The 14,862-nt window shown below is 37.8% G+C and overlaps 1 protein-coding gene across 2 annotated transcripts in view; it reads right to left on the bottom strand.

Annotated features, from left to right (window-relative positions):
* Window positions 1–14,862, bottom strand: part of ARHGAP10 (Rho GTPase activating protein 10) — a 156,390-nt gene that overhangs the window by 73,766 nt on the left and 67,762 nt on the right. For both annotated transcript variants that reach the window (XM_064450310.1, XM_064450311.1), the window contains 6 exons: window positions 11,241–11,370; window positions 9,473–9,579; window positions 7,708–7,802; window positions 3,749–3,830; window positions 2,564–2,606; window positions 1,237–1,302 (listed from right to left, as the gene is read on the bottom strand). In XM_064450310.1, the coding sequence (XP_064306380.1) occupies window positions 1,237–1,302; window positions 2,564–2,606; window positions 3,749–3,830; window positions 7,708–7,802; window positions 9,473–9,579; window positions 11,241–11,370 (523 nt within the window). The remainder of the gene's footprint in view (window positions 1–1,236; window positions 1,303–2,563; window positions 2,607–3,748; window positions 3,831–7,707; window positions 7,803–9,472; window positions 9,580–11,240; window positions 11,371–14,862) is intronic.

Genomic DNA, 14,862 nt, shown 5'->3' with positions numbered 1-14,862 from the left:
AGGAGTGATACAAAAATGTCCAACAGAAAATGGATTTCAGGTACTTCTTGCTGTTTAAATGCTAAATCCTCAACGTCACAAAGGCTGCTCAGTCTTACTAATAATATTGTAGAGTAAGTGTATACACGGAAGATGCTGCTTTTAAGTAAGACCCTGCATTGACAGGAAGTGTGACCAACCCATTCCTCTGTTCAGCTATCTTATTTAAGCTGGACTGTGATACAAAAAAAGATATAAATGATCTGCCCTGTGCAATGCTAAGTCTCTAGAAAAGAAGATACGTTTCCTGAAAAATCATAGATCTCCCCTTTGGGAGCAGGAAGGAAGGTCAACAATTTCAGAGAAAAACAAAATTCACACAGAGAAATTTCAACGTCTCTTTCAACAACTAAGAAACACACCATAACCAATTACCTATTTTGATCTCTTCACCTCTTTTTTTTAAAAAAAAAAGACAACCAACCAAACAACCAGGTTCTCCCCACACACCACCATATACAACACAGTGAGCCTCAGACTGGCTGCTCACCTCACATTTCAGTGTGTCCATACAAGGATTGTTGTCTCCTCACATGGCAGCAATATCAAAAGCTGACATTACCCAGTGCTCACATTACACAGGGTCTGTGACCCAGAGCCTCTCCACAATCATAATCCCAACTACCTCTTGAATACTGAATACTCACCTTTCTCTCCTGTCTCCAGTTTTGGAGGTACAACAATGAGTATACTCAACAGTAAGCCTGACAGCATCCTTATCTCTGGTGTGAGACCAACTCCACCAGAAGTACTTCATACTTTGTTATTCACCTGCTTGCTCAGTTCCTGTTGTTCTGTCTTAAGTGGCTAAACAGAAAACCTCCATTCAAAGCCCACAAGTGGAATACTAAAATTAATTAGTCTATTCCAACAGCAAAGCAAAAAGTACAGGAATTGCCTACAAGATGCGGGTTTTTTTCTCAGCTGATGTGCACAAACATTGGCTTCCTTTGTCAAGAGAGGTGCTATTACCCCCTTCTGAGCACTTCTTGAAACCATATTTCTTGAGGGAAAGCCATACATAAACGGCTGGGACTGGACAGAAGGAAGCTCCTGCCCTGCCCAGTATAATCAGTGTAACATCTACCACATTAAGTCTTTCCCAGAGACCTAGAGGGGACTAGATCACACAGGCCTTCTTCAAAGAGCAGACCAACTGCTCCATCCCCTCTGCAAACAGATTGGGTTGATCCTTACCTCGTGTTTCAACAGCACTGATGCACTTTTTGATGACAGTGAACCCTATCTTATCCAGTTGTGCACCTACAAAGAAAAAAAGTTTGAAAAGTTTTAAAAGCACCATTACAATTACATCTTTCACTGAAAAATAAGGCTGGACTTAATGACAAAGCTAGTACCTCTCAGGCAAAACTGTAAATATTCGGTAATGGGAATACTTCCTCACTTCTAGAGAAATTACCCTTTCCTCCCTCACAACCCTGCCTAACTGAAGTAAAGGCTTATTCTGGTGTTAGTGGCTTCACTGAATCTGTTCACAGCAGCAGCCTTTGAAGAATGGGATCTCTGATTAGGTACATATGTTGGCAGATGTAAAATGGAATTTAACAGTACTTACTGTAACATCGACAACATCTGAGAGAGTTAACCAAATGAGACAAGGAAGTACTTACGATGAAAAAACATAATCATCAACAGCAGGGCTTTTACTGAGTCCTACCCTAAGCCAAAGAAATTCCCACACTAAAGATACAGGACACATGTATATCATTTCACAGCAGTTAATGATCTGACTACATAAAAGCAGATGCATTAACAGGGCAACAGCTGAGATCGAGCATTCCTCTGTTGTTCCTATCTTATTCTTTCTCTTCACATTGCAGCTTCATTTACAAGCTTGTATTGTGTAACTGCCCCTCCCCCCAAACATCTGGCCTTCTTGCTCCTGGGGACCTGGTCTTGCACCATGAAAATAAAAATCTGTGGAAAAAAATTCTATTAACACCACCAGGATCCAGCTTTAATCAACAATTTAATTTAAAAAAAAAAAAGCATAAATTGCCTGATAATGCAAGAATAATTGTTTTCACCCTTATACTTCGCTAACAGAAGAAAGATAATGTTGTTTAAAGAAAGCCATCTCTTCTACTTCCATACTATGGTTTACATTTTAAATACATGCATTCAGGTTTTTTGCTGACATTTATGTTTAGCTGTGATTGCTTTTAAAACCATACTTATTCTAACAGATGTGTATACACAACCTGGATTAAGAAATTGTGATGTATTTACATACAAATTAACCCTGAGTCAATTTCAAGCATGAAGTAAATTAGCAAAAACAATCCGACTGTTCGCTAACTTCTGTCCAGTCCTACAAGTTTTATGTACTAAACTGCGTTACTGTGCAAACCCATTAATTACAAAATCCACAAAGTATATTCAACACTCGAGGTTAAGAATAAAATATTTAATTACATTGGTTCCACGCAAAAAAATTACCTTTGTCTTTCTTAATTGTAAAGTGTTAACAAAAATCAGCTTTAATAGTCATTCAAATACTTACTTCCCTCTCGCTTTGCATTTGCTCTATTCAAATTGATGAACAGCTAACATAAAAAGAGTGGAGAGACATAAATTATTTGAAAGACACTTATGAAATCAGAAACAAGACACCCCCCAATCTTAATGCCCAATAGGCACAAATACAGCTGTGTACAGCTGTAAACACATCACCTCTAAATACAACAGCTCTACCAGTAGGACCAGAGGTCTGTGCCCCCCTCAGAAAGCAGATAATTGAGCTTTTTAAGGAGTGAAATTTTAAAAATGTTCTCAACAAATACAGTTCCTTGGGAAGCAGAACAATGTTAGTTATAGCCACTGAAATTAACAGTGATTTATGTGCTCCACGTTCCTAGTTTTCTCTGCTGGTTAATTTCCCACAGTTCAAGATCACGCAAATAATTTTGAACTGCTTTGATGAATCCTGGGAGTTATGTCCCAGCTCAGCATTCCCAGAAATTATAAGCTTACTGGGGAGTCCAGCTCAGACAACACATGATGGTAATAAAGACCTCTGCAGATGAAACAAGATTTTTGCATCTATAATGTCAATAAAACCTACTGCTAAAATCCCCAGTAGCCAACTACTGGGGACAGCCACGATTGTGTCATTGGTTAGAAAACCCCATTACTTTTGGCCCACAAGACAAATATTATATTTACAACTGTAAGAATAATCTGCAGTGTGTTTCAATTCTGCAGTTCAGACCCATTTCCTGATGTGAACCAGAAATTAAGCAAACTCAAGTACAACCTCATTCCTACTGACAGGGATTTTTTGATCTAGATTTAAAAAAAAAAAAAAAAGATATCACCATATAACTAACTCATGCAAGTCTTACCACTGCAATGTAGTATGTCAGCATAGGGCTAAGTGGACATGCTTATGCTAGACACTTTCTAGAACACCAATATAATCATTGTGATGGAAAACCATTTATAAAAATCGATGCTGTCATTACAATGAAAAGTATCTCATATCAGCATTAGCAGTTACCTACACTGAGCTTTACACCAAGTTACTACTCTCTCCTGAGTTTTATTTCATTTTTATTCTTTCTTCATTGAATCTATCATTTTGCAAACTACATAATCCCAGTTTATTGAAGTGTAATGGGATCAGGAAGCAGGGGGTAAGAGAATTTCTCCATTACACTAGAAATGAATACTAAAAAATGACACTTACAGATTCTTTTCCATCCAAGGCTTCCAACCACAATCTCCTGTCTTCCTCAGAAAACGCCTGCATGGTCACAGGAACTCCAGGCCTGCAAATGTACCAACCACACAGAGTAAACTTCATTCACCAGCAGCTAAGAAAGTCTTGTCAAATCCTACTTTCAACTACAAGCAAAAGCCCATTGTCCTAAAAATCCGGGTTGGTTTTTTTGCTTAATTACTGAATGCTCCTCATCTTTAAAATAAAAGATATAGAGCTGATACACACAGTAGGAAATAGGGAGAATAGCAAAAAAAAAAAAAAAAAAAAGGAGAGTGAATGTAATCTGCAAACTATTTATTCGAAATAGCTCATTGTTGCTAGCTGGTTGATTCCAACACTTGCTGGGAGTTACTGAGTTTTCTGAATTCTAAATAAACTTGCTCTTGCATTGCTGTGCTGTTACATAAAAAATGGCTATAGTCAACTTATTCAATGTGTAGTCTTCAGCTTTAGAGCAGTGGCAATGATTATAGTTTTCCAGTAAATATCTTATAAAAAGTAATTGAGTCCTAATGCAGTATCTCATTACAAAATTCCACTATTATAACTTTCCTAAAAAGCAAGATGGACAACTGTGGGACGTAGGGATTAGTGAACAGATATTAACATAAATCTACTTTTGTTTTATATAACAGGAAACTAAAAAGAGTAACTCTGCGGTTCAGCATAGTGTGCAAAGCAAGGAGAGTTAAAAGGAGAACAGCTATTTGGGTAATTATTTTTCTGCCAATTTTAAAAAAATCATTATATTCAGCTTGCCAATACTTTTGGCAAATTTGTAAATCTCATTATATAGAGATGGATAGAAATAGAGAACTAATTCATAACATTCTCTCTTGCTCTCTCTCACTCTCTCTCATATTAAATCTATCTTCAAGTCACGAAATAGCTGTAGGGGAAAACGTTACCTAAAAACAACAGCACAGAGAAAACCAGCATAAATCCCACTTTTACTTAAAAATGTAACAGTCTACATACCATGTTCATACTTTCACAACTACAGACATTTCTAGTTCATTTTCACCTTGCCATAAATTTTATCAAACCGCACAATTTAATTGTGGCATAAAACTCTACAGGTACAAACACCTCCTGCTCAAAATCTCTTTTCAGACAACATGTGAGGACAAGGCATGCACACACCCTCTAGCAAAACAATCCAAACTCAGGAGACTCAACTATAACTTTTGGAAAATGGCAGCAAAATAGAATCTGTTACTATTCTCAGTGATAGACATAGCTCTTAAAGTGGGTGAGAGAAGCCTTGCCTTAATTTCTGCAGCTAATAACCTTTATGACTAAAACAAGCTAATATTGGTATTAGTAAAACAGTAAGCAAAGCAGCTTGTCAAACCATAACAGCTTTTTTCAATGCAAACTGGTGTGCTAGTAGTGCAGAGCTGCAACCATCATAAACATGCAAACTTAATCACTCAGCAGAGAAAAACACCTGAAGTAATTAGCTAAATTAACTAAAAAAAAAAAAAAACAACAACAAAACCCACATGATGTTTTGGTTTTTTCTTGTCTACTGTCTTTTACTAGTTAAAACGAAAAACAAATTTCGCTGCTTTTATACAGGGCAAACTTTCCTTGTTTTCACTATAATTATAACTGTCACGGTATCAAGGAGTATCACCTAGAGGCAATATATCAAACTGTATATGCTGCATGAAATATATTTATTTGCCTTCAAATTAAAGACAAAAGTGACAAAGCCTTCCCTCCTCCTTGTCCTGTACTGGTAAAATTAAAATCTAAGTAGTATTTCAGAAGGCTAATGCTTTTTATCAATAGAAAGTCTTTTTCCTACCCCAAAAGACCTCTGCTGTCTCATTAAGATTTAAATTTCTCTACATTTGCCACTAGTCACCTACAACTAAACATGATTGAGTACTAGAAACAGAAAAAACCACCAGTTTCCAGAGATTTAGCCAGGATCCCAGCACCATCAGAGCTTATAGTTATAAGTATCAGAATTTAAAGAAAGAAGCATCATCTCAGTTTTCTTTTTAAAAGAAAAACCCATATTCAGCTAGCTCCAAACTATGCTCAAGTCACAGACAAGTCTGGACATTTGCTATGGAAAAGTCCTTCCTAAAATTTTACAATCTTGCCTCCTTCCACAGCACAGGAACGAAGAAAACCCCATGGCCAGCTGTCAATCTGTATGTTATTTTTTAACTTGGACAAGCTGAGGGATAAGTGTGCCCTGAACTGATACCAAGGAAACAAGCTAATGGCCTGCAGCACAGAACTAATCTCCATGGGAACATCTCAGTGCTACACACATATATTATTAAAAGAAAAATGTCCGATATCAAGGTCACAGTGGACCAGTTGTGTCTATTATATCTGGACAGAAAGATGGATTAGATTTTTCCCACTTTTACCGGAGAAGAGAATGAAAAAATGTTTTGCATGATCAAGGAAACACTGCTCTCCATCCACCTCTGTTCAAGCTCCAGATATCCTATTGAGCAGAGATGACACACAGAGGGGATAAGACTGACATTTCTCACAGTACTTTTTTAGGAACTTTATCAGACTCAGTTTGAAATCTGTTATTCTTAGTGGCCAGTACACTGACCCAAGAGGAGCTGATGTCAAGAGTTTAAATCTTTACTCCCTTTCCTACTGTTGGGACCAGTGTTAGAATAATTAAACCACATCCTGTTCAAATCAAAAATGCAAGTTCAAGCCATGCTGTAGACTTGTGACAAATGCCACCTGAACTGTAAATGACTATCTTGTTACCTGCCATGTCCGCTGGAAGTTTCAGATGCAGCGGTAGTTTCACATTCCTCTACCCACTGCTTGTTACAGAAATGGGCATGCCTCAGGCAGGACACTCTGGCCATGAGCTAGGCATAGCCTCTGACCTAAGACTGTGCACAGGCATATGATCGTTATCACGGACATATTTGGAGACCACTAGCAATCGTAGGACAGAGGGGCCTGACAGCACCGGCCACGCTGCATTTAAAGTGAAGGGCACTACATATTTGATCAGAAAAAAAATATAAAACCTGAAGACCTACTACATGATAAATTAGAATGTAATTAATTGGCATAAGTAAGGAGCAAACGTATTGGTTAAACACAGCTCAGAAAGGGTGGATGCAAAAACTCAGCAAGAGTCCAGTAATCAGTAATTTATATCTAGCATTTAATGTGAGATATGATACTGTTCTGCAGAGATACAATCTGCACCAAAAGAACACGGCATCACCACAGCCATATTTATTTGCAATATTAAGTTGGATTCTCCCACTTTCATAAACAAAGGAAGACAATAACACTGGCAAGAACCAATATTTATCACATTTTAAGATCCTTTTAGCAAAATGAATAAGCAATTCTTCTCTTTTGAAATAAAGCAACAAAATGGTGGTGTTTCAAAAAGGCAGTAACAGTGGTGTTCGAGATGCACTGGATGATTACACCAGCCACAAAAAGCCTCAAAATCACAGTGATCTTATTTTCAATCTGGGAATCCAGCACAAATCCTCAGCAACATGTAATTTTGAAAAGCTGCCTTGTGATAGAATATGGTCATGACCAAATGAATTATTACTGTGATCATAGTCTTTCACTATAGTTATATGTACTTGAATTTAAGCCACATTTCTTCACTACGCTAATAGAAATTCATAATAGTTTCACTAACTTTTTCTATGCTTTTCTTTTATGTGAGCTCAAACAATGTCTGCATTTCAGTTTAGATCCTCTCTGCTACTGCTACATACACTGAGGTAAAATCCAGTGAGCCATGGCAGTGCTTGCCTGCTCCTCCTGCAACTATTTCCCATTGGCAGTCTGAATGAGCATTGAAAAAATAAGAAGAAAACACAACAGTAATATTACAGTAATGTTAACTACTACTTAGAAAGAGTCCTTTCTAGTGTGTTTCGCGAGCTTACCTGTCTGAAGCTTCCAAGTCAAAACAGAATCGCCTGTCTATAGTATCTATATTTCTTTTGGTGCAATACATAAGGACGAAGAGTTCTTCATCACCCTGCAAAAAGAAGGTTTTAATGTGCTTGACTCAGTACTTGAAAGCTTCGGTAAGCCAGCTATACAAACCAAGTAAGGTAAATTTACATTAAAATAATGGCGAAAGCTATAATCAAAACTGACACTTGCAAAAGAATTCACTCATGGTTGCCATTCAGGTCTCTGCACAATAGCACATAAATTCCATGGTCATTTACAGGACATAAATGCAAAAATATTGAGTCCACTTTAGCTGGCACCTTATAGCATTACACAGTAACACAGAAATTTAAACTAACAAAAGTATTTTGCTATAAAGTTTTTCCACGTTACAATATAACCACACAATGAGTGTAAGAGACTTCCATTTTATGTCAGACACAGTGATTTCCACAGTAAAGTTTATTGCTACAGTAATTAGAACAAAGTAAGCATCTTTACTATCTGCAACTATTCTGTCTTACAGAACCAGTCCTTTCTTCAAGACCAACCAACAGTAGGATTGTATTCTACCCTTAAGTATTCAGAAATCAAATAAACTCATCTGTGAATGCTGCAGGAGTTGTACCAGATTTAATCATGATTAACTTCACATTTTAATTATTTCTGGTGTTATCCAACATCTCCAGACACAGGAGGTGGTCACTGAGGAATAATTGCATTGTGGGTTTCAAAATGGGAGATCTTGTAATACAGCAAAAATGGCTTCATAAGTGTTTTAGAATGCTGAATGCTTACACACATACTATATTAACTAAAATGGCTTATTACAATTAGAGTAAATCAGGATGAAAAATTCATAGAAGTACTGAAATGATTAGGGAAGCCAAATGCCACTAATTTTCAGTATGGCAGGTTTTCCAGAGCTTTTGAAAGATTCTTCCAAATTCAATATATTTGTAAATATACACAGCCCTCAAAATGATGAAAGCCATCTCCCCTCTGCTCAAACTAATGTGATATAATACCCTGATAAAATTCCAACAACGTGATTTCTAACCAAATTTGAAGATAGGGCAGGGTTCTGCATTTACAGGAATATTGACTCAAGCATTATTTTCCAGCTTCAGATATCTTTTTTCCTTGCAACAAAATGCATTTCATCCATATTAATGCATTCGTTTAATGCATCACCTCTCAAGGTGCTGAGTGCCTTCAATTCCCAACTATTTCAGTAGGAATTAAAGCCATTTAAAGATCAACAGAGTCTTAGGTCTTGAATATTTCAGATGCTATCAAAGATCTCTGAAATTATGTTCAGTTGTCAGTACAAATTATATTCCTATTAAAATCCTCTTTTCTTGTCCCTCTCCTAGTACTTACATCTCTGAAAGAAAAATCTGACTGGAGCATGTAAGAAAGAAATTTCTAAGCCTATTAAATTTTCCTGATTTATACTTTAACAAGTTAAATGCCTCCTAGATAAACCAGATTCTAAAAGGTGAAACACTGCATGTTATCTGTGCCATGTTCTCTGGTCTTCTAAAAGGAAGCAACTGCAAAGATTATCCTCTATTAATCCATCCGTTACTTTAGGTTAATGTCCTGAAATGGCAGACTGAATTGCATGAAGAAAGAAGAAGAAAAGGGGCAAGGAGGGAGAGAGGGAAAGTACTTGACACATCTTAGCTGACATATCCTCTGCCCGCAATACAGAGCAAGTGTAAGAGTAGAATATAAAAATATACTTACAATTTTGCCTCCTGATCTGTGTTCAAATGGGATCATGGTGAACTTTTTTGTGTCTTTCCTATACGTGCAATAGTGCTTCACCCAGCTGGAACCAAAGGGAGCAGGCCCTGCATAAAACGGAAGCATTGACTAGTATGCGCTTTTTCCAGTTTGTGTGTTTTCTTCTCCTGCTTTCCAAAATGATAGCTAAGAGTCCTACTTAATGCAGTATTTAAAACAAAGGCAATAATTAAGAACATTATAAAGTAATTCAAAAGTTAACCAGTGCTTACTATTCTAAAAACTGATATATGTAGTATTTCACATTTATGCTTAACGACAAATTGAGAGAATTATTAACATACCTTTGTCTCACTACTACAGACAAAATAGATTTTCCCTATAAAATAAATATCCCTTGGAAACAGAACATTTATGCTTCCGTGTTCTATTTAAACAGAACATGGAAACCTATTTTTACACTTGGTAACTTGAAGCTAAGTAACTGCAGATTAATGCACCTGTGTTGCAAGCTCTACATTACCTACTGGCTGAGGTCTGATCACGTTTTCTGACATCAAAACTCACTCCTAACTATTCATCAGTGCACACCCTACATAGAACACACTTACTTAAGAGCCCAGCCTACTGCATACAGTATTATTAAGATTTACACCCTAATGTTAACTGTTAAAACTTGGATTCTGACCCTCTCTATCTCCTCATTTCTATGAATTTTTTTAAAAAAAGGTCTGCAAAGGAATCTTCTCTTTTGAAGAACTCTGCCCAGAGTATCAGGGAAGCCCTTCACAAGCAGCTCAAGCTGACAGAGGATTTCGCTGCTCCTAACCTGGAAGATCTCACTGCCCTGCTCCTCCCCACCTCAGTTTCAGGCATACCTGCCTCTTCTGAATCCTTTCACAGCTGATTCTAAAGCTCATGAAGACCAAAGACCAGTGAACTGATCCTCAGAATAATGATTTTTCTGATTTTTTTTACTGCTAGTTCTCTTAAAACTTATTTCTGATCACTGTAACACCAATGTTTCCATCAAGTATTGTTGTAGCGTCTTCAATTTGTGAAACATTTTACAGAAGTCTACGTAAACAGTAATCAAGTAAATATCATGAAAGTAAGATCTCTCATCAGAATAAACAAAAAAAACTTTCTATAAGGGCACACATCTAAAAATATTATTTATAGTTTTTTTCAATAAATTAAAAAAAAAAAAATTACTTTTGGTCATTCCTTGAGTGGCAAGAGCTCTGCACCTTATAAATTTTTCTTACCCTAACAGAAAAGCTGAATAAGTGTTCAAAGTATTGACAGGATGTGATCTGTGCTATGTGCACCTTCACAGCAAGATCTTCAACACTAGCAACGTAGCATATAGCCTGCTTTATTTGACCCTATGATCACAATTAGGTAATGAAGCATATCACTGAATTTCATCATATTAAACTACCCCAATTTTCAGAGGCTAATTTGACAACTAATGTTGTTGTCTGACAACAAATATTTGACAGTTCTAGGAGAGGTCATTAGTAAGGGATTAAAAATAACATGAAATACATCCTTTGGACAAATAAAACTTCCCTGAATTCAGTCACTTTTCCTAAGAACTGTCACACTTTCAGCACCATGCTCTTTTTATGACCCACAGTAACTTTGAACATTTACTCAGATGACTCTGTTTAATAAACTGTAAATTATTTGCATCTTCATGTTACCTGCAGAAAGACTTGCCAGTATGCACAATATAAAATAGGAATACAAAAATACACCTTACTTTTTTCCTGTACATAGAGATAGCCTTCCATTGAGAAGTGATTTGCTCTTTTGTGTTCCTGAGGATTTCTTCTGATCTTGTTCATGAGCTCCTCCACCTCTGACCTTGTTCCTTCAAAACGATTTCTTGTCTGAAACAAGAGGGCAAAAACCCATCAGTAGAGAAGGTGGAAGAAAGACTTACTCTTCCTGACAGATAGGAGCTATAATTATTATTTACAAAATGAGAGAATTATTCAGGCCATTTTAGGACAGCCAGTGCACAATTTCCATATCCATATACTCTTCAAGTTTTCTGATATTCTTCAAAATTAAAGCACGATTTAGATATTAGCTGTTGTAACTGTGGAAAGCACACACAGATTGCCAGAGCAGATCTCTAAAATAATGTGCTGTCCTGTTCACAAAGAAGTGAAATACTGAGTGCAAAATGATTCTGGAATTGAATATTTAAGTTTCCTTAGAAAAATATTACTATATATGTTGGCTTAATTCATGAGATTCTTAGTAGTTGTTAGGAAGGAGAGAATTTTCTGTGGTTATTGAGGAAAAAGTGACAGGAAGGTCACCAACAACACTGAGACCATACACATGCCAAATATTTTGATCACACACAAGCAGAAGTATGAAAAAGAAAAAAAAAAGTCCAGTTTATTATTCCTGAATGTCATTCATTCAATAGTTTGCAAGCAGCCACAAGACAAATATTAGAATATTAGTAAAAACAATCAGAAAGTAACATCACTATTCACAAATTATACAATAGGACTACACAAAATAACAGAGCAGCTCACACCTGACACAAGAAACACTTCACTTTGGTCTGAAAAACACTGGCAATTAGTCAGTGAGCAAATAAAACCAAAACAATCCTGGTAATACGTAGTTTTCTCCACGTACCCACTTGCCCAAAATGCACAAACTGAACACACATTTAAATTCCAGATGGTATTTTCCCCATTGGTATATGTGTTTTGAGGAAAGCACATACTTCCAGATGCATACTTACATGTCTTGTTGCTTTTTGAGAGCACCTTTATTTTTCTGAAAATGCTACCTCACTCATTTTTTTTCCCCAGGACAAGCATACAGTTGCATACACTGACAAATATATCATTAATATAAACAAGTATCCACTTTGTACATAGACAGGTATCACTATGCTCTTAACAGGCCATCTGTACATGCAAATTCCAGATTTATGCTTGGAAGGAGTTTATTCATGGGCACAGACACAGTCCACACTGGCTTGTCAGAGCAACCACCCATACCCATATGTTTTATAAAGGAAGTTGAAGATATTCTTTAGGTGATGACTAATAACAACTGCTACCTTACCTCCAGGCAAAACAACGTCTCTGAGCCCTCCCCATACCCACAATTTCAATTTCGGGACACATGCCCACAAATCTTGGAGTTAGATCCTGCACATAAACTCTTTTACAAGGCTCTGAACAATTTTTTAAGTTCCTTTTCATAATTTTCTAGAAGAGACGTATTAATGAATATATTCTATACTCAGGACATAGGCAAAAAAATTGATACTGACAGACTACTCATACCTAAACCTTCCTGTCTGAGCACTGATCACTCTAAGGTTAGATGCTTTAAATGATCCTGCCAGGATCTTTGTCTTAGCTGTGCAGTGATCACAAATCCAGGTGTGTGAAATGCACCCTGGGAACGGTGGGATGGAGCACCACGGGCTCCAAAAACCTCAAGAAAATTTCTATCTCCCTTTGTGCTTTGACATCTCATGATCTTTTCAGATACTTCCTTCTATTCTCCTCTTACATCAGACAGTTGTTAAGCCTTGCCTCCTTTCTCTCTACAACTTTCTGAAATCCAGGTCGTTCTTTCTATCTATTCATAAAACTTGAGCTGTAATGCTCAATCTCTTTTGGAGCTCCTGTGGCACACTATAATACCATTCAGTCAATTGAAAATGCAGCTGTTGAGATTAGCTTGGTTTCTTACTGCTCATCGCTTCTTCATACCATTTCACTGGCTCTTTTCCATCTGTAATCTGAAATCCAGCTCTTCAAAACTGTGTCATAGCTTCCCTCTCACATTTCATTTCTTGCTGGTCTTGCATCAACCCCCTCTATCCACTGTGGCTCTATGCTGTGCCTCATTCTATTAAGCTAAGCACACAGAAGAAGCAAGTCTGTCCTGAAATTTCCTCCAGAAGCACTGACTTCGGCCATGGAAGTCTACTTATGAAGTTACCACTACTCGGTTCTCCTACCCAAACCGAACAACAGCTCAAGAGGAAACTTCAGACTTAAACATATGGGAGGAAAATTAAGGAACAGTATCATGGTATGTCACCATGTCAACCATATCACTGTGTATTTGTCATGGTTTTAGCTGGGATAGAGTTAGTTTTCTTTCTAGTAGCTGGTACAGTGCTCTTTTGGATTTAGTATGAAAATAATGTTGAAAACACACTGATGTTTCAGTTGTTGCCAAGCGGCACTTACACTAGTCAAGGACTTTCCCAGCCTCCCATGCTCTGCCAGGTGCACAAGAAGCCAGAAGGGAGGGCACACAGCCAAGAGCCCTGATCCAAACTGGCCAAAGGGATATTCCACATCATATGACGTCATGCCCTGTATATTAACCAGGGGGAGTTGGGCAGGGGTCAGCAATCACGGCTTGGGGACTGGTGGGGTGTCAGTCACTGCTCACTGGTGGTGAGTGGTTGCATCACTTTTTTGCCTGGGTTTTGCATTTCTCACACACGCACCGTTTACCTTTTCATTGCAATATTATTATTTTATTTTAATTATTAAACTGTTTTTATCTCGAGCCACGAGTTTTCTCACTTTTGCCCTTCTGATTCTCTCCCCCATCCCACTGGGGTGGGGGATTGAGTGAGCAACTGCGTGGTGCTTAGTTGCTGACTGGGGCTAAACCACAACAGTATTACAGCAACTGTAATCCTCTCCTGCATTTCTGTCTCCCTGTTACTGCCTGCTAGTTAAGCCATTTCTAAAAATAGATTGCAGCCTCTGAGAAGTAGTTTCTGTGTCTTAATTCCAGGTGCCCTTAGAGGTCAGCAAAACAGACGCACCATCACTAATTGCTTGTTTGCAGAAAGGTACATGGTTTTTTTCCCTACCAGCTGGCCTCTGGCATATCCAAGTTCCTCTGGCCAAGTTTTATTCTTCAACAAATCTCAAGGAAGCAAACAGACCATCTGGCTAGTGACTCTGTCAGTCCAGTTGCTTCAGCCTGTCACTCTGCTTGCTGTTCTCCCAGTCCTGAGCAAATCACAGTGAGCAATTTGGTGTGAGGGTACGCTAACTAGTGGTCAGCCCTGGTTAGCCTGCCCTTGAAGGAACACACCATTTTGTCAAATATGCCATGGGTGCTAACACCAAGTCTCCTTATACAGGATGTTCTTGCCTGAAAGGGCTGCTTCAAGACAAACAAACTCCAAGTCACACTACTGGCAGAGATGCCAAACACAATGCTGATAAGCCCAGCCGGTTTTCCTTTCCTTTTCTTAGTTACAGATAATATAACCCTGTCAAATGACCCCCAGGCATGACCACCACATACTCAATTTCAAACGCACCTAAAGCACTGAGGACCTCGGTATTTCACTACCCCTCCCT

Source organism: Phalacrocorax carbo, chromosome 4, assembly GCF_963921805.1.
Source record: "Phalacrocorax carbo chromosome 4, bPhaCar2.1, whole genome shotgun sequence".
Classification (NCBI taxonomy): Eukaryota; Metazoa; Chordata; class Aves; order Suliformes; family Phalacrocoracidae; genus Phalacrocorax; species Phalacrocorax carbo.
This window is presented reverse-complemented; position numbering and strand designations above follow the sequence as displayed.